The sequence below is a fragment of the Lissotriton vulgaris genome, chromosome 7 (genome assembly GCF_964263255.1).
Source record: "Lissotriton vulgaris chromosome 7, aLisVul1.2, whole genome shotgun sequence".
Classification (NCBI taxonomy): Eukaryota; Metazoa; Chordata; class Amphibia; order Caudata; family Salamandridae; genus Lissotriton; species Lissotriton vulgaris.
Genome location: NC_141695.1, coordinates 1,759,545,758 through 1,759,566,428, shown reverse-complemented (window position 1 = coordinate 1,759,566,428; position 20,671 = coordinate 1,759,545,758). Strand labels below are relative to the sequence as shown.

The 20,671-nt window shown below is 51.1% G+C and overlaps 1 protein-coding gene across 4 annotated transcripts in view; it reads right to left on the bottom strand.

Moving 5' to 3' along the window:
* LOC147706602 (poliovirus receptor-like) overlaps nucleotides 1-20,671 on the bottom strand; it is a 785,245-nt gene that overhangs the window by 138,089 nt on the left and 626,485 nt on the right. For all 4 annotated transcript variants that reach the window (XM_086933091.1, XM_086933089.1, XM_086933090.1 and 1 more), the window contains exons 5-6: nucleotides 14,958-15,251; nucleotides 12,813-12,930 (exon numbers count right to left, since the gene is read on the bottom strand). In XM_086933091.1, coding sequence (XP_086789217.1) covers nucleotides 12,813-12,930; nucleotides 14,958-15,251 — 412 coding nt within the window. The remainder of the gene's footprint in view (nucleotides 1-12,812; nucleotides 12,931-14,957; nucleotides 15,252-20,671) is intronic.

The window sequence follows — 20,671 nt, the reverse complement described above, 5'->3', positions numbered from 1 at the left end:
ATAGTAAATAACACTCTTGAATTTGTTCTAAATTAATAGCCAAATGATATTAAGACTGTTGAAGAATAATGCACATGGACTGTGGCTTTACATCGCCATTGCTGCTTTTCTCTGTGTGCCTGTCCTCATTTTTGTTCAAGTTTACCCTGTTTCAAGAGGAGTAGATTGTGAGCAAAATTGAGGTTTTCAGTTGTTCATTACCTAGTGACCATCTCCGATGAGTGGATGTCATTGATGACTGGGAGCATTGCTGAAATTTGAAACAAAGTAAGTATGTCTCACTTTCGTCATTTATTTTAGAACTTTTTCTGTTTTCCGCTTAGTACTCTTTGGTTGACCAACGTACTTCACATTCAAAAAGACCCCTGACACTGTTTATAAAAAGGCCTGTGTCATCTTTAGCCCTAACTATTGACCCTATCTGTACCCCCATAATGGCTCACCTGTGTGCCACGTTCTCTGCAGTTATGCCCACTCAAAGGAGGAGCACCAGTTGTACATTTTCTATATGTTAGCTTTCGTGACCATTAGGGTAATAATAATAGCTTTTTATTTTGGATTACACTTCCTACCATGCACATGACACTTCTACAAATGGTAAATAACTGGTATTACTATGACCCAGGTGTAAGAAAGTGGCTTTATATATACTGGACCAAAGTAAAGTAAAGTGTGTGTATAGAGTCCCCAGTCTCCAGAAGCGCTGCGAGGCCTCTGGGTAGTTACGCGCTATATAAGTGCAATTTTTCATTTCATTTTATTTCATTTCCAGAGGTATGGCAGAGGTTACAGTTAGATATAACCTTACTCTCTAAAGTGGGGGCTTGGTCGAGCAGTGGGCGGTGTCGGAGGATAGTGTATAGCATTTGTTGAGCACACTCTGTCAGCAAATGGTCTCACACACTCAAGAACTGAACTCTAGGCCAATTGTTGTTATATCAAAAAATTTAGTTGTTTTATTTTAGAACCAACAGGTATCAAAATATACTTTTCTCAATATGAGTAACTTTAGGTAATTACTTCACAAAAAGGCAATAGACTATGTAAGTGCAATAGGCAACAAAATTTCAAACACAAATTAACATTGAGCTCAATGGGGTTTTCTACCCGGGACATAAGCTGTAAACAGTTAAGTAAAAGCGTTTTGGTTACAGTTGTGATTTTTGAAGAATATAAATGTATTTTCAAAGTTGACACTTAGACACTTTTCAGTTAAAATCAAGCAATGTTATCCTATGGGAGGAAATTCAAGTCACAGGTAAAGTAGGTTCTCGTTATTTTTTTCCAGAGTGGCGTGCTACTCGCCAGAAAAGCGATTCAACACCCATCAGGGGTAACAAGTGCTATATGAATGCAAATATTTCTTCCCCTTTTATCCCTCCGCTATCCTTCTCACTCCAAGTAACTGACTAATATCCAGCACTGAAATTACTTCATATTTCATCAGATTAATTCATCACATTAATTCACCACTAATCCTTTGTAGGCTTCCTGAATAGCGTGCGTCAACAAGCGCTATATAAATACAAACCTTTGTCCTCCTATATCCTTCTGCTATCATTCAAAATCCAAATAACTGACTAACCTATCCACCACTTAAAATGTACTTGCATGTTTTTCACTCTACTAATTCAACACTAAAACCTCTATGGGTCCCGGAGTAGCGTGCTACTCGCCAAAAAAGCGCTTTGACGCCTCGTCAGGGATAGTAAGCGCTATATAAATGCAATTACAATACAATAAATTAAGATACCTTCAGCCCATGCATCTCACGGTGTAAGATACCTTCAGCCTATGCGTCCGCGGTGCAAGATATCTTCAGCCCATGCATCCTAAGGTGTAAGATAACTTCATCCCTTGCATCCTACCTACGGTGTAAGATGCCTTCAGCCCATGCATCTCAGGGGGAAACAACCTTTACAATGCAACTTTTACAACGCACTACCATTACAACGAAACTTTTACAACGCAACATCCATTACAACGCATGCATTTACAACGCAACCATTACAACGCATGACACTACAACGCATACCACTACAACGCATGTTATTACAACGCAGACACTACAATTCATACCATTACAATGCATAACATTACAACATATAGTACCCTTACACTATCCAACACTTACCCTACTGTTGCACCCCCTGGAGTTAGAATAGTAATTTTTACTCCTACACTATCCAACACTTACTCTACTGTTGCACCCCCCTGGAGTTAGAATAGTAATTTTTACCCCTACACTATCCAATACTTACCTTACATGCAAGGTAATGTTATGCGTTGTAATGGTATGTGTTGTAAAGGTAGTATGTGATGTAATGGAATGCGTTGTAAAGGTAGTTTTTAAACATTTGTTGTAATGGCATGCGTTGTAATGGAATGCATTGTAATGGATGTTGCGTTGTAAAAAATGCGTTGTAAAGGTGTGCGTTGTAAAAGTATGCATTGTAACGTCATACATCCATCTCAGGTTGTAAGATACCTTCAGCCCATGCATCCTAGGGTGTAAGATACCTTCAGCCCATGCGACCTAGGGTGTACGATACCTTCTGCACATGCATCCTAGGGTATAAGATACCTTCAGCCCATGCATCCTAGGCTGTAAAATACCTTCAGTCCATGCATACTCTGGTGTGAGATCTCTTAAGCCCATGCATCCGAGGGTATGAGATCTCTTTAGCCCATGCATCCTAGGGTGTGAGATCTCTTTAGCCCATGCATCCCAGTATGTAAGATACCTTCAGCCCATGCATCCTCTGGTGTGTTATCTCTTAAGCCCATGCATCCTAGGGTCTGAGATCTCTTTAGCCCATTCATCCTAGGGTGTAAGATACCTTCAGCCCCTCCATCCTAGGGTGTGAGATCTCTTTAGCCCATGCATCCTAGGGTGTAAGATACCTTCAGCCCATGCATCCTAGGGTGTGATATCGCTTTATCCTAGGGTGTAAGATGCCTTCAGTCCATGCATCCTAGGGTGTGATATCTCTTTAGCCCATGCATCCCAGGGTGTGAGATATCTTCGGCCCGGCAAGAAAAAGAGAGCACGAGCAATGGGACTGAACAACGAAAAACCATGAAGGAAGACAAGGAGGGAAAAAGAGGATAGAAAAAGGTAATGAGTGATGAAAATAGCATCAGTAAGGGCACTGAGGGATGAGCGATCATGGCTAATAAGATTGAGAGATGGAGAGCATGAATGAGGGCAGTGTGGAATGTAGGGTGCACAGTCGATCTCTCCCAGGGACAAACAGGTAACAGCACTGAGGGCAGGACGTTCAGGCAAGAACAATGAAGGATAAAGGGAGCATAGGCAAAGGCAATGAGGGACAGCTCACTGAAGGATGAAGAGATAGTGGACATGGGCCCTGTGGGACTAATATCTAGGGGACTGAGAGACAAAGAGTACACAGAGACAAAGAGGACACAGACGAGGGAACTAATAGACAAAGAGGACATAAACGAGGGCATAGAGAGACAAAGAGGACACAGACAAGGGCACTGAGAGACAAAGAGGACACACACAAGGGCACTGAGAGACAAAGAGGACATAGAGACAAAGAGGACACAGACGAGGGTACTGAGAGACAAAGAGGACACAGACGAGGGCAGTGGGTGACAAACAGAACACAGACGAGGGCACTGAGAGACAAAGAGGACACAGAGACAAAGAGGACACAGACAAGGGCATTGAGAGACAAAGGGGACACAGTCAAGAGAGGGCACTGAGAGACAATGAGGAGACAGACAGGGGAATGAGAGACAGAGGACACAGACAAGGGCACTTAGAGACAGAGGAAAAAGATATAGGCACTGAGATGGAGATGACACAGACGAGAGCACTGAGAGAAAAAGAGGACACAGACGAGGGTAACGAGAGACAAAGAGGACACAGACAAAGGCACAGAGAGTCAAAGAGGACACACAACAAGGGCACTGAGAGACAAAGGACACAGACGAGGGCACAGAGAGACAGAGGACACACACAAGGGCACTGGAAGACAAAGAGGACACAGACGAGGACACTGAGAGACAAAGAGGACATAGACGAGGGCACAGAGAGACAAAGAGGACCCAGATAAGGGCACTGGGAGACAAAGAGGACACAGACAAAAGGACAGACAAGGGCACTGAGAGACAGAGGACACAGACAAGGGCACTGGGAGACAAAGGACACAGACAAGGGCATTGGGACGAAGACGACACAGACTAGGGATTTGAAAAACAAAGAGGACACAGTCAAGAGGACAGACAAGTGCACTGAGAGACAAAGAGGACACAGATGAGGGCACTGCCAGACAGAGGACAAAGACAGGGGCACTGGAAGACAAAGAGGACACAGATGAGGACACTGAGTGACAAAGAGGACATAGACGAGGGCACTGAGAGACAGAGGACACAGACAAGGGCACTAGAAGACAGGGGACACAGACAAGGGCACTGAGACAAAGACGACATAGACGAGGGCACTGAGAGACAACGAGGACACAGGCAAGGGCACTGAGAGACAGAGGACACAGACAAGGGCACTGAGAGACAAAAAGGACACAGACGAGCGCACCGAGAGACAAAGAGGACAATGACGAGGGCACTGAGAGACAGAGGACACAGAAAAGTACACTGTAAGACAGAGGACACAGACAAGGGCACTGAGACAAAGATGACACAGACCAGTGCACTGAAAGACAGAGGACACAGATGAGGGCACTGAGAGACAGAGGACACAGACATATGCACTGAGACGAAAATGACACAGACGAGGGCATTGAGAGACAAAGAGGACCCATGCGTGGGCACAGAAAGACAAAGAGGACACATACAAGGGCACTGGGAGACCAAGTGGACACAGAGAAGGGCACAGAGAGACAAAAAGGACACAGACAAGGGCACTGAGAGACAAAGGACACAGGTGAGGTCACTAAGAGACAAAGAATACACAGGTGAGGGCACTAAGAGACAATGAGGACACCGACAAGAGGACACACACAGGCACTGAGAGACAGAGGACACAGACAAGGGCACTGAGAGACAGAGCACACAGACAAAGGCACTGAGAGACAGGAAACAGACAAGGGCACTGAGAGACAAAGAGGACCCATACGAGGGCACTGGGAGACCAAGAGGACACAGAGAAGGGCACAGAGAGACAAAAAGGACACAGACAAGGGCACTGAGAGACAGAGGACACAGACAAGGGCACTGAGAGACAAAGAATACACAGGTGAGGGCACTGAGAGACAATGAGGACACCGACAAGAGGACACACAAGGGCACTGAGAGACAGAGAACACAGGCGAGGGCACTGAGAGACAAAGAGGACACAGATGAGGGTACTGAGAAACAAAAAGGACACAGATGAGGGCACTGAGAAACGAGGAGGACACAGACAAATGACAGACAAGGGCACTGAGAAACAGAGGACACAGACAAGGGCACTGAGAGACAGAGCACACAGACAAAGGCACTGAGAGACAGAGAAAACAGACAAGGGCACTGAGATGAAGACGACACAGACAAGGGTATTGAGAGACAAGGAGGACACAGACAAGAGGACAGACAAGGTCACTGAGATGAAGACGACACAGACAAGGGCATTGAGAGACAGAGGACACAGACGAGTGCACTGAGAGACAGAGGACACAGACAAGGGCACTGAGACGTAGACGACACAGACAAGGGAAGTGTGAGACAAAGAGGACACTGACAAGGGCACAGAGAGTCAAAGAGGACACAGACAAGGGCACAGAGAAGGGCACTGAGAGACAAGGAGGACACAGACAAGGGCACTGAGAGACAAAGGACACAGGCGAGGGCACTGAGAGACAAAGAGGACACAGACAAGGGCACTGAGAGACAAAGGACACAGGCGAGGGCACTGAGAGACAAAATGGGCACAGACAAGGGCACAGAGAGACAAAGAGGACACAGACAAGGGCACTGGGAGACAAAGAGGACATAGAGACAAAGAGTACAAAGACGAGGGCACTGAGAGACAAAGAGGACACAGACAAGGGCACTGAGAGACAAAGTGGACATAGGCGAGGGCACTGAGAGACAAAAGACACAGGCGAGGGCACTGAGAGACACAGAGGACACAGACTAGAGGACACACAAGGGCACTGAGAGACATAGGACACAGACGAGGTAACTGAGAGACAAAGAGGACACAGACGAGGGCGCTGAGAAACAAAGAGGACACTGAGAGACAAAGAGGACACAGACAAGAGGGCAGACGAGGGCACTGAGAGACAGAGGACACAGACATAGGCACTGAGAGACCCAGGAAACAGAAAAGGCCACTGAGAGAAAGAGTATATAGAAAAGGGCACTGAGACGAAGACGATACAGACTAGGGTATTGAGAGACAAAGAGGACACAGTCAAGAGGACAGACTAGGGCACCGAGAGACAAAGAGGACACAGACGAGGGCACTGAGAGACATAGGACACAGCCAAGGGCACTGAGACGAAGATGACACAGACGAGGGCACTGAGAGACAAAGAGGACACAGAGAGGGGCACTAAGAGACAGAGGACACAGAGAAGGTCACTGAGAGACAAAGCACACAGGTGAGGGCACTGAGAGACAAAGAGTATACAGGCGAGGGCACTGAGAGACAAAGAGGACTCAGACGAGGGCACTGAGAGGCAAAGAGGACACAGACACAGGGACACACATGGGCCCTGAGAGACAGAGGACACAGGCAAGGGCACTGAGAGACAAAGAGTATAAAGATGAGGGCACTGAGAGACAAAGAGGATACAAACGAGGGCACTGAGAGACAAAGGACACAGGCGAGGTCACTGAGAGACAAAGAGGACACAGACGAGGGCACAGAGAAACAAAAAAGACACAGATGAGGGACTGCGAGACAAAGAGGACACAGATAAGGGCACTGAGAGACAAAGGATATAGACAAGGGCACTGAGACGAATACAACATAGACGAGGGCATTGATAGAAAAAGAGGACACAGTCAAGAGGACAGACGAGGGCACTGAGAGACAAAGAGGACACAGACAAGGGCACTGAGAGACAGAGGACACAGACAAGGGCACTGAGATGAAGATGACACAGACCAGGGCATTGAGAGACAAAGAGGACACAGACAAGGGCAATGAGAGACAAAGAGGACACAGACAAGCGCACTGAGGGGCAGAGGACGCATACAAGGGCACCGAGAGACAAAGAGGACACAAACGATGGCACTGAGAGACAAAAACGACACAGACAAGGGCACTGAGAGACAATGAGGACACAGAAAAGGGCACTGAGGGACAGAGGACGCAGACAAGGGCACTGAGAGACAAAGGACACAGGCGAGGGAACTGAGAGACAAAGAGGACACAGACAAGGGCACTGACAGACAAAGAGGACACAGGCAAGGGCAATGAGAGACAAAGAGGACACAGGCGAGGGCACTGAGAGACAAAGGACACAGGCGAGGGCACTGAGAGACAAAGAGGACACAGGCAAGTGAGGTTCCGTGACGATTTGAACCCGTGTTTTCAACATTGTCGTAAACTCATAATTTTGGTACCGATGAACCGCAAATGATCCATTTAGTATATCCTGGTGTTTTCGCTATGCTACGAGCAAGAGCACTCCTGTTATAACCACATTTCTGATACATCGATGGCATCCATTTTAGATCATGGCATCCATCTTGTTTTCTTGCCCTCGCATAGTCAATGGACACGCAGTGACCTCTGATCACTTCATTTCAATTAAGGACACGTGGGCTTTAGCCGGCGATTCACCTCTCTAGTGACACGTGCACCTTAGGACAGAAACGCTGTGGCCGCATGACTCGGCAGAAGCTGCCTCCTCTGCCCGAGGCCAGTCCTGCAATACTGGTTCTCGTGTCCGCTGGCCTGATCATGATTAGGCGGCCGAAGCTGGTAGCCTTGCCCATTTACGACCCACAAACATCTCTTATCCTGTTTTTCTATCTTCTGCACCTGGCTCTGCTCCTTTCCTTCTGGGCCTTTATTAGGGGGAGGTAACGAAATTTACGATGAGGCGGTCCGGCTCTTGAATGTAAAGATGACATGGGATTATGATGGAACAGTGGGAACCTCTCGTTTGTAAATGTTTTGACATCAGATATTGTTGACGATTCCTGTGTAACGCCAAATATTTATTGTTTAGGACATAAAGTTTGAGAAACACACTAGTATGTGGAGAATGTTGCCCCCAGCTAAATATTCTGTATTTAAGGAGCAACCACTTAATGCAATTCGAACAGGCTCCTAGAATCTGCCGTGTGTAGTTTCTGTGACTTCTGTGTCCCTGCAGTAATAAACCTTTGGTCTTTGACGCCACCATCAAGAAACCCGTGTTTCTGTTTATTTGTGCACCGAGACAGGTAGAACTCAGGGGTCTTCGGGTGTTGTCCCTGACACCTCTGGACAGTACCGAAAAGTCCAGAACTCCACAAGGACACTGAGAGACAAAGGACACACACGAGGGCAGTGAGAGACAAAGAGTACACAGGGGAGGGGACTGAGAGGTGAAGAGGACACAGACAAGAGGACACACAAGGGCACAGAGAGACAGAGGACACAGATGAGGGCACTGAGAGACAAATAGGACACAGACAAGGGCACTGAGAAACAAAGAGGACACAGACGAGGGCGCTGAGAGACAAAGAGGACACAGACAAGGGCACTGAGAGACAAAGAGGACACAAGCAAGGACACTGAGAGACACAGGACACAAGCGAGGGCAGTGAGAGACAAAGAGTACACAGGGGAGGGCACTAAGAGACAAAGAGGACACAGACAAGAGGACACGCAAGGAGACAGAGGACACAGGTGAGGACACTGAGAGACAAAGGACACAAGCGAGGACACTGAGAGACAAAGAGGACACAGACAAGGGCACTGAGAAACAAGGAGGACACAGATGAGGGAACTGAGAGACAAAGAGGACACAAACAAATGACAGACAACGGCACTGAGAGACAGAGGACACAGACAAGGGCACTGAGAGACAGAGGACACAGACAAAGGCAGTGAGAGACAAAGGAAACAGACAAAGGCACTGAGAGACAGAGAACACAGACAAGGGCATTGAGTTGAAGATGACACAGACAAGGGCATTGAGAGACAGAGGACACAAGCGAGGGCACTGAGAGACAGAGGACACAGACAAGGGCACTGAGATGAAGACAACACAGACGAGTGCATTGTGTGACAAAAAGTGCACAGACGAGGGCACTGAGAGACAAAAATTACACAGGCGAGGGCACTGAGAGACAAAGGACACAGACAAGGGCACTGAGAGACAAGGACGACACTGACAAGGGCACTGGGAGACAAAGAGGGCATAGAGACAAAGAGGACACAGAAGAGGGCACTGAGAGACAAGGAGGCCACAGACGAGGGCACTGAGAGACAAAAAGGAGACAGGCGAGGGCACTGAGAGACAAAGGACACAGGCGAGGGCACTGAGAGACAAAGAGTACACAGGGGAGGGCACTAGGAGGTGCAGAGGACACAGATAAGAGGACACAGACGAGGGCACTGAGAGACAAAGAGGAAACAGACGAGGGCACTGAGAAACATAGAGGACTCAGACGAGGGCATTGAGAGACAACGAGGACACAGACGAGGGCACAGAGAAGCAAAAAGGACACCGGCGAGGACACTGAGAGACAAAGAGGACACAGGCGAGGGCACTGAGAAACAAAGAGGGCACAGATGAGGGAACTGAGAGACAAAGAGGACACAGAGAAATTACAGACAAGGGCACTGAGAGACAGAGGACACAGACAAGGGGATTGAGAGACAGAGGACACAGACAAAGGCACTGAGAGACAGAGGAAGCAGACAAGGGCAATGAGATGAAGATGACACAGACAAGGGCATTGAGAGACAAAGAGGACACAGACAAGAGTAAAGACAAGAGGACTGAGAGACAAAGAGAACACAGACAAGGGCATTGAGAGACTCTGGACACAGATGAGGATACTGAGAGACAGATGACTCAGACAAGGGCACTGAGACGAAGGCGACACAGACGAGGGCATTGTGAGACAAAGAGTACACAGACGAGGGCACTGAGAGATAAAGAGGACACTGACAAGGGCACAGAGAGACAAAGAGGACACAGACAAGGGCACTGAGAGACAAGGACGACACAGACAAGGGCACTGAGAGACAAAGGACACAGTCAAGGGCAGTGGCAGTCAAGAGGACCCAGACAAGGGCACTGAGAGACAAAGGACACAGTCAAGGGCAGTGGCAGTCAAGAGGACCCAGACAAGGGCACTGAGAGACAAAGGACACAGGCGAGGGCACTGAGAGACAAAGGACACAGACAAGGGCACAGAGAGACAAAGAGGACACAGACAAGGGCACTGGGAGACAAAGAGGGCATAGAGACAAAGAGGACACAGACAAGGGCACTGAGAGACAAAAAGGACACAGGCGAGGGCACTGAGAGACAAAGAGGACACTGACAAGGGCACTGGGAGACAAAGAGGGCATAGAGACAAAGAGGACACAGAAGAGGGCACTGAGAGCCAAAGAGGACACAGACAAGGGCACTGAGAGACAAAAAGGACACAGGCGAGGGCACTGGGAGACAAAGGACACAGGCGAGGGCACTGAGAGACAAAGAGTACACAGGGGAGGGCACTAAGAGGTGCAGAGGACACAGACAAGAGGACACAGATGAGGGCACTGAGAGACAAAGAGGACACAGACAAGGGCATTGAGAAACAAAAGAGGACTCAGACGAGGGCATTGAGAGACAAAGAGGACACAGACAAGAGGACAGACAAGGGCACCGAGAGACAGGGAACACAGACAAGGGCACTGAGAGACAGAGGACACAGACAAAGGCAATGAGAGACAGAGAAAACAGACAATGGCACTGAGAACAGAGGACATAGACAAGGGCACTGAGACGAAGACGACACAGACTAGGGCATTGAGAGACAAAGAGGACACAGACAAGAGGACAGACGAGGGCACTGAGAGACAAAGAGAATGCAGAGAAGGGCACTGAGAACAAAGAGTACACAGACGAAGGCACTGAGAGACAAAGTGGACACAGACAAGGTCACAGAGAGACAAAGAGGACACAGACAAGGGCGCAGAGAGACAAAGAGGACACAGATGAGGGCACTGAGAGACAAAGCGGAAACAGATGAGGGCACTGAGAGACAAAGGACACAGACAAGGGCACAGAGATACAGAGGACACAGACAAGGGCACTGAGAGACAGTGGACACAGGCGAGGGCACTGAGAGACAAAGAGGACACAAGCAATGACACTGAGAGACAAAGGACAGAAGCGAGGGCAGTAAGAGACAAAGAGTACACAGGGGAGGGCACTAAGAGACAAAGAGGACACAGACAAGAGGACACAAAAGGAGACAGAGGACTCAGGCGAGGACACTGAGAGACAAAGGACACAAGCGAGGACACTGAGAGACAAAGAGGACACAGACAAGGGCACTGAGAAACAAAGAGGACACAGATAAAGGAACTGAGAGACAAGGAGAACACAGACAAATGACAGACAAGGGCACTGAGAGACAGAGGACACAGACAAGGGCACAGAGAGACAGAGGACACAGACAAAGGCAGTGAGAGACAAAGGAAACAGACAAAGGCACTGAGAGACAGAGGACAAAGACAAGGGCACTGAGAGACAGAGGACACAGACAAAGGCACTGAGAGACAGAGGAAACAGACAAGGGCACTGAGAGACAACGAGGACACAGGCAAGGGCACTGAGTTGAAGATGACACAGACAAGGGCATTGAGAGATAGAGGACACAGGCAAGCGCACTGAGATGAAGACGACACAAACGAGGGCATTGGTTGACAAAGAGTACACAGACGAGGGCACTGAGAGACAAAGAGGACACTGACAAGGGCACAGAGAGACGAAGAGGACACAGACAAGGGCACTGAGAGACAAGGACGACACAGAGAAGGGCACTGAGAGACAAAGGACACAGGCAAGGGCAGTGAGAGTCAAGAGGACACAGACAAGGGCACCGAGAGGCAAAGGACACAGGGGAGGGCACTGCGAAACAAAGGGCACAGAAAGATAAAGAGGACACAGACAAGAGCACTGGGAGACAAAGAGGGCATAGAGACAAAGAGAACACAGACAAGGGCACTGAGAGACAAAGAGGGCAGAGACGAGGGCACTAAGAGGCAAAGAGAACACAGACAAGGGCACTGAGAGACAGAGGACACAGACGAGGGCACAGATGAAGAGGACACAGACAAGGGCACTGAGACAAAGAGGACACAGACGAGGGTACTGAGATGAAGAGGACCCAGACGAGGGCACAGAGACGAAGAGGACCCAAACAAGGGCACAGAGATGAAGAGGACATAGATGAGGGCACTAAGAAAGAAAGAGAACATAGATAAGGACACAGAGATAGAGGACAGAGTAGGAAACTGGGAGATAAAGGGGACAAGACAAGGGACTGAGAGACAAAGAAGGTATGAAAGAGGGCACAAAGATGGGCAGGCATTGAGGAAGGAAGAGTCAAGGAAGGTGTTGGGTAAAGAGTGAGAGAAGAAATGTTTGTAAGGCAAGTGTGAAGAAAACATGGTACCCACTGCAGACCGAAGCACAGAATCTATCTACCACAAAACCGAATGGGATTCCTTTGCAATGCTCACCGAAGATTCGACATTTGAGATACCCGCAGATTCGACAGAGGATACCCTGAAATACTGATTGGACATCAGGGAAGGCTTTGTGCAAAACACGTGCTCACAAGAAAACCCACTGCCCCTCCAAGTGCTTTAATCAACGTTCAAGTAAACTTACGTTTTCCATTCGTATTTGGTGGGAGGAGGGTTGCCGCTGGCAGAGCATTTTAGCTCCACCTGCTGTCGGTTGATGTACCAGTTGTCATCGTACCCAGTTATGCTCACCTCTGGGGGGTCTGGAAAAGAAGGACAATCAGTTAGATGGGGGATCAGAGCCACCACTGGAAAGAGCCTGGGGGCAAGGCAGAGACTTCTGGGAACTAAAACAAAACAGGGTGGCATACGCCAACCCCTCATCCAACAAGGAAACATGGCTTTCAAATCTACAGCATTGGAAGCCTTCAAAGCGAAGGGATGACATAACCTCCTCTGTGGACTGCTCGCCCAAAAGGCATTCGAATGGTGTATAAAGTGGTTCGCAGAATGGCCCACTGTGGGGAGAGCGGGGTCCACTTCACCCAAGTTCTCTTCTGAACACAATCCATGAAGGGCAGGACTGATGGATACTATGGGAAGAGCGGGCGGTGCTGTAGCCATGCATCTATTGTCTGTACAGCACCCAGTGCTCTACAGCTCTTAGAGGGGCAGTCGTTGCTATAAACTCAAACTGGTGCTCTGGAGACCCACTGCGCACACCCACACACTGCACTGAACGGAGAGCACCACAGCTCAGGGCGTCAATGGGGTGAACACTGTATGGTCTTAGACAGTACCACAGCCGGGCTCTTTGGAGGGGGGTGGCATAAGCTACTACTACACACTTACACTGTATGGACAGTACCAAAGATGAGCTCTGGGGGCGGGGGATGCTACATGCTCACACAGTCCAGACAGTACTGCAGCCGGGCTCCTTAGAGGGGGTTAAACTACTACTACAAACACCCACACACACACTGTGTGGACAGTACCACAGCTCAAGTCTTGCAGGGGGTGGGGGTTAGCTGCTACATACTTGTAACCGTACTGACAGGACCCCAGCTTGGCTCATTGGAGGGGGGTGAGCTGCTACACACACACTGTAGGGACAGTATCAAAGCTGGGACTCTTTGGAGGGGGCATGACCCAGTATACTCACTCTGTGTAGACAGTACCACTGTAGGACTCTTAGGGGGTTGGGGCGACATACTACACTGCCACTGTATGGACAGTACCACAGCTGGGGTCTTTAGAGGAGGGTGAGCTACAACACCCACTGTATGAGCAGTGCCACATCTGGGCTCTTTAGATGGCGGGTGACCTTCTACACACTCAAAAGGCATGAATAGTACCACAGTGGAGCTCATTCAAGGGAGTGAGGGGAGGGCTGCTGGACTCACACTGTATGGACAGTACCACAGTGGGGCTCTTTAGAGGGGGGGTTAGGGGTGGGTGGCTGGACTCACACTGTATGGACAGTACCACAGCAAGGCTCTTTAGAGGGGGTGAGGGGAGGGTTGCTGGACTCACACTGTATGGACAGTACTACAGCGGGGCTCTTTAGAGGGGGGTGAGGGGAGGGTGGCTGGACTCACACTGTATGGACAGTACCAAAGCCAGGACTCTTTAGAGGGTGTAAACTACTACTACAAACACCCACACAGACACTGTGTGGACAGTTCCACAGCTCAAGTCTTGCAGGGGTGGGGGTTAGCTGCTACATACTCGGAACCGTACTGACAGGACCCCAGCTTGGCTCATTGGAGGGGGAGTGAGCTCCTACACACACACTGTATGGACAGTACCAAAGCTGGGACTCTTTGGAGGGGGGATGACCCACTCTACTGACCCTGTGTAGACAGTACCACAGTAGTACTCTTAGGGGGTTGGGGTGACATACTACACTGCTACTGTATGGGCAGTACCACAGTTGGGGTCTTTAGAGGAGGGTGAGCTGCAACACCCACTGTATGAGCAGTGCCACATCTGGGCTCTTTAGAGGGGGAGGTGACCTTCTACACACTCAAAAGGCACGAATAGTACCACAGTGGAGCTCATTCAAGAGAGTGAGGGGAAGGCTGCTGGACTCACACTGTATGGACCGTACCACAGTGGGGCTCTTGAGAGGGGGGTGAGGGGAGGGTGGCTGGCCTCACACTGTATGGACAGTACCACAGCGGGGCTCTTGAGGGGGGGGGTGAGGGGAGGGCTTCTACACTCACAATGTGTGGACAGTACCACAGAGTGGCTCTTTAGAGGGGGGTGAGGGGAGGGCTGCTGGACTCACACTGTATGGACAGTACCACCGGGATACTTTGGGGAACCTTGGCTGTCCTGGAGCTGATGACACAGGTAACGGTCTTCCCATTGGCTGCGCTTGTTGGGAAGATGCTGTACTGGCTGTTCACAGTGAGGGTCCCGCCGGTGTTGTTGGTCACCGTGGTGCTGATGTTGCCAGGAATCACTGATTGCCACGTGATCTCGGAAGGAGGCTTCCCATTGGCTGAGGTGCAGTTTGCCACAGTAATGAGCTGGTCTTCAACTGCACCTGGCACAGCCTCGGCATTATTTGTGGGTTCAGCTGGAAACCAATGGAGAAAATCATTCAATGGTAGAAAGAGAATGTGAACATCTGAACCCTAGCAGTAACCTTCAGTAGCAGAGAAAACAAAGTAGATGCACACTGCTGCCTTAGATTAAGGCCTGGACTGGTGTAGCCATGACCTGGTCCGTGCATTGGCAATCAAACCTCAGTATACTTGCAGCCTCCTCAGTTTGCAAGCAGCAGCCCCAGAGTGCTAGCAGCAGCCCCTGTGTGCTAGCAGCAGCCCCAGCGTGCCAACAGCAGCAATCCGGTCCCAGTGTGCTGGCAGCAATCCCAGCAATCTGCCCTAGAGCACCAGCAGCAAGTCCCGGCCTAGAGCACCAGCAGCAATCTCGCCCTAGTGCACTAGCAGCAATCCCGCCCTAGAGACCTAATAGCAATCTCAAACTAGAGAACTAGCAGCAATCCCACCCTAGAGCACTAGCAGGAATCCCGCCCTAGTGCACTAGCAGCAATACTGCCCTAGTGCACCAGCAGCAATCCTGCCCTAGAGCACCAGCAGCAATCCCGCCCTAGGGCACTAGCAGCAATCCCATCCTAGAGCACGAGCTGCAATCCCGCCCTAGTGCACCAGCAGCAATCCAGTCCTAGAGCACCAGTAGCAATCACTCCCTAGAGCACCAGCAGCAATCCCGCCCTAGAGCACTAGCAGCAATCCCACTCCAGAGCACCAGCAGCAATCCCGCCCTAATGCACCAGCAGCAATCCTGCCCTAGTGCACCAGCAGCAATCCCGCCCTAGAGCACCAGCAGCAATCCCGCCCTAGTGCAACAGCAGAAATCCCATGCTACAGCACCAGCAATCTCACCCTACAGCAGCAATCCCACCCTACAGCAGCAATCCCACCCTACAGCAGCAATCACAACCTACAGCACCAGCAGCAATCTCACCCTAGTGCCACCCTTGTGCACCAGCAGCAATCTCACCCTACAGCACCAGCAGTAATTCCACCCTACAGCACCAGCAGCAATCCCGCCCTGGAGCACAAGCAGCAATCCCGCCCTAGAGCACCAGCAGCAATCCTGCCCTAGAGAACCAGGGGCAATCCCACCCTAGTGCCACCCTTGTGCACCAGCAGCAATCCCACCCTACAGCACCAGCAGCAGTTCCACCCTACAGCACCAGCAGCAATCCCACCCTACAGCACCAGCAGCAATCCCACCCTACATCACCAGCAGCAATCCCATCCTAGTGCCACCCTTGTGTACTAGCAGAAATCCCACTCTAGAGCACCAGCAGCAATCCCGCTCTAGAGCACCAGCAGCAATCCTGCCCTAGAGCACCAGCAGCAATCCCGCCCTAGGGCACCAGCAGCAATCCCGCATAGTGCACCAGTAGCAATCCCACCCTAGTGCACCAGCAACAATCCCGCCCTAGTGCACCAGCAGCAAACCCGCCCTACTAAACCAGCAGCAATCCTGCCCAAGTGCACCAGCAACAATCCCGCCTTAGAGCACCAGCAGCAATCCCGCCCTAGAGCACCAGCCTCAATCCCGCCCTAGTGCACCATTAGCAGTCCCGCCCTAGAGCACCAGCATGAATCCCGCCCTAGTGCACTAGCAGAAATCCGGCCCTAGTGCACTAGCAGTAATCCTGCCCTAGAGCACTAGCATAAATACCACCCTAGAGAACCAATAGCAATCCCACCCTAGAAAACTAGCAGCAATCCCACCCTACAGCACTAGCAGCAATCCCACCCTTGGGCACTAGCAGCAATACAACCCTAGATAACTAGCAGCAATCCAACCCAAGATAACTGGCAGCAATCCTGCCCTAGTGCACTAGCAGAAATCCCGCCCTGGAGCACTAGCAGCAATCCCACACTAGATAACTAGCAGTAATCCCACAATAGTGCACCAGCAGCAATCCCGCCCTAGTGCACCAGCAGCAATCCCGTGCTAGTGCACCAGCAGCAATCCCGCCCTAGTGCACGAGCAGCAACCCCACCCTATTACACCAGCAGCAATCACACTGTAGAGCACCAGCAGCAATCTCACCCTAGAACACTAGCAGCAATCCCGCCCTGGAGCACTAGCAGCAATCCTGCCCTAGTGCACCAGCAGCAATACCACCCTAGTGCACTGGCAGCAATCCTGCCCTAGAGCACTAGTAGGAATCCTGCCATGGAGCACTAGCAGGAATCCCACCCTGGAGCACTAGCAGCAATTCCACCATAGAGCAATAGCAGGAATCCTGCCCTAGAGCACTAGCAGCAATCCTGCCCTAGTTCACTAGTAGAAATCCCACCCTAGTGCACTAGTAGAAATCCCGCCCTAGAGCACTAGCAGCAATCCCACACTAGAGAACTAATAGCAATCCCACCATGGAGCACTAGCAGCAATCCAACCCTAGATAACTTGCAGCAACCCAACACTAGATAACTACCAGTAATCACGCCCTAGTGCACTAGCAGAAATCCAGCCCTAGAGCACTAGCAGCAATCCCACCCTAGATAAGTAGCAGTAATCCCACCCTAGTACAACAGCAGCAATCCCGCCCTAGTGCACCAGCAGCAAGCCCGCCCCAGTGCACCAGCAGCAATCCCACCCTAGTGCACCAGCAACAATCCCGCCCTTGTGCACCAGCAGCAAACCTGCCCTAGAGCACCTGCAGCAATCCCGCCCTAGTGCACCAGTAGCAGTCCCGCCCTAGAGCACTAGCAGGAATCCCGCCCTAGTGCACTAGCAGAAATCCGGCCCTAGTGCACTAGCAGAAATCCAGCCCCAGTGCACTAGCAGAAATTCTGCCCTGGAGCACTAGCAGGAATCCCGCCTATAGGAACTGAGGTCACCAGTTCCCCGGCGGGGTAGCTTGGCACGAGCAGGTAGGCACCCGATAGCTTAGGTGTAAAGTGACCACACAGCACACACATCCACTGAGCCAGGATACGCACACAATGACTGACACCATACCAGTGAGGTTGAGTAAAAATCAAATAGCTTTCATCTAGAGCAGAGTCAGGGTAATTAATAATCACAGTATCTCTATTTCATCAAAGCATTTCATGGGGATGGAGCAATTCAATCATCAATACTACATGTTTCAATCCCCCATTTCATTAGGCAACTAAACGTTTCATTACTCAGCAATAACCATTTCAGGGAGTAACTAAAGACATTCAGGGAACACTGCCTTAGGCAGAAGTCTAAAACATTTCATCAAGGGTCAGGCGACCTCTCCTTACGCAGGAGGAATAACATTTCATTACGTAAAGCCAACATTTCAGTAGGCCAGAATGAGACAGTTCATTGGCAGAGTGGACCATTCATTAACCAGGTCTCAAGGGCCACTACTATCTTGAAACAGGTCTAGGTAACATGTATAAAGCAGTAACAGACCCCTAGGCAGGGGTTTATTCGGCCCTGCACTAGTCACGGGGCCTAATGGCTGTCCTGGCCCAGTTCAGAGGACTCTCTTGAGGCTAATTAGGGCCAACGGGGCCCAACAACAGTCTGCCCAGGGGGAGGGGCGAACTCGGGCCTTCTACAGCCTTCCGACCTCCTCCCAGGGGGTTACCTTAGTCTTCGGGCCTCCTTGGCCCCTTGCGGCGGTGATTCAGGAAGGGAGGGGCTCTCGCTCTTTCCAGAGAGCCCTCTGGTGTTTCGGGCCCTCTCTCTAGGCCAGTGGAGGTCGGCAGGGGCTCCAGCCTCGCTCCAAGCCCCCGTGCCGGTGTCTAGCCCGGTCCTGGGCCTTCCTTTGGCCTAGCAGCACTCGGGGACCAATGGGGAGCGAGGGCGCTCCAGCAGCCGCCTGTGACAGAGCGGCCTGCAGGGAAGCGGGGCCAGCGGCCAATCATAGCGCGGCGGGGGCGGAGTCACTTCCGACGCCCCCGTCACGTGAGGCAGGCCGGATGGCTTCGGGCCTGGCGGGGCCTAGTGCGGCCTGGTGCAGCCTGACTGGAATCCGCGGCGGCCTTCCCACGGCTTCAGAGGCCACCGCGGGGACTCCGCACGCTCGGGCCGGGCTGCAGCGGTGATTTCGGCCCTCAGCACTGCGGCGGGGGCCCTCTCCATGAAGATGACTCCGGCACCGCTAAAGGGGCTGAGCTGCGGCAGGGGCAGCCAAGGCACACAGTCGGCCCGGGCGGCGGCGGTGAGTTCCCCGGTAGCACGTCGATATCGCTGCGCCTTTGGGCACACAGATGGCAGGCAGGATGGCGCTTGGCAGAGTTAGCGTTTGTGGCAGTCTCAACAATAGCGCTTCGCGGGCATAGCGCTTCAGGGCAGCAATAGTCTTCAGAACCTCAGCGCTTCTCAAGTGGGCACAGTAGGAGATCGCTGGGTAGGCAGGGAAGGTAGTTTAGCCGTCCAGGCAGTTTTAACAGATGAGATGAGGCAGGACAGCGCGGGGGCCACAGGTGATGACAGAGGGGGCAGAGATGGCACAGCCCAGTACCTGGTTGATCCCCAGTAGTCCTGATTAGCGCAGGTGTTTCTTCTTGGGCTTGTTGGTTCCTGCAACCTTAGTAGACAGTTTCTTGAGGGGGGGTTTTGAGTTGACGACTGATGACAGGATAGTCTCAGCAGGTCACTGCAGGTGGTCCCTGGGTTCCCCTCCTGCCGGGCCAGATAAGTGGGCAAGTTCAGTGTTCCTCACACAGCTTGGTGGGCAGCGCCTAAACCCTGTCACCCCCAGTGGTATAGGTTGCTGACTAGGCCCTACCTCCTAAGTCTCCTGCGTAGGTTCCCCCAGGTCAGTGATGCCCCAACTGACTAAAAAGTTTCCCTCCTTTCTTTATATATGCCCAGGTCAGGTGACCACACTCTAAGGCGGCAAAAGCAGACCCCTCCCCTATTCTGGAAGGTTCCAGGAGCTTCCCTACTCTAGCTATGGGCAGGCAAGGCAGGCTGGTGTTGCAACAATGTTTAAGGGTTCCGGCCAGCTCCTGGCAACTAGGGTGCTACTAAGAAGACCACTCCGCAGTAGCAGGGCCTGTGGCAGCCATGTTGGAAGTAGGGAGCACCTGCACCTTAGCATTGATTAGCAATGGGAAGGCGCTCGGAGATCTAAGGACAACGAAAAAGAGGGTGGAAAAAATGAGACAAGGGTGAAAAAAACAGGGAAAGACCACCCTAGGGCTGACAGGTCTAACACCGCCCTAGAGCACTAGTAGGAATATCGCCCTAGAGCACTAGCAGGAATCCCGCCCTGGAGCACCAGCAGGAATCCCGCCCTAGAGCACTAGCAGCAATCCCGCCATAGTGCACTAGCAGAAATCCCACCCTAGTGCACTAGCAGAAATCCAGCCCTAGAGTACAAGCAGCAATCCCACCCTAGAGAACTAATAGCAATCCCACACTAGAGTACTAGCAGCAATCCCACCCTAGAGAACTAATAGCAATCCCACACTAGAGAACTAGCAGCAATCCCTCCCGAGAGCACTAGCAGCAATCCCA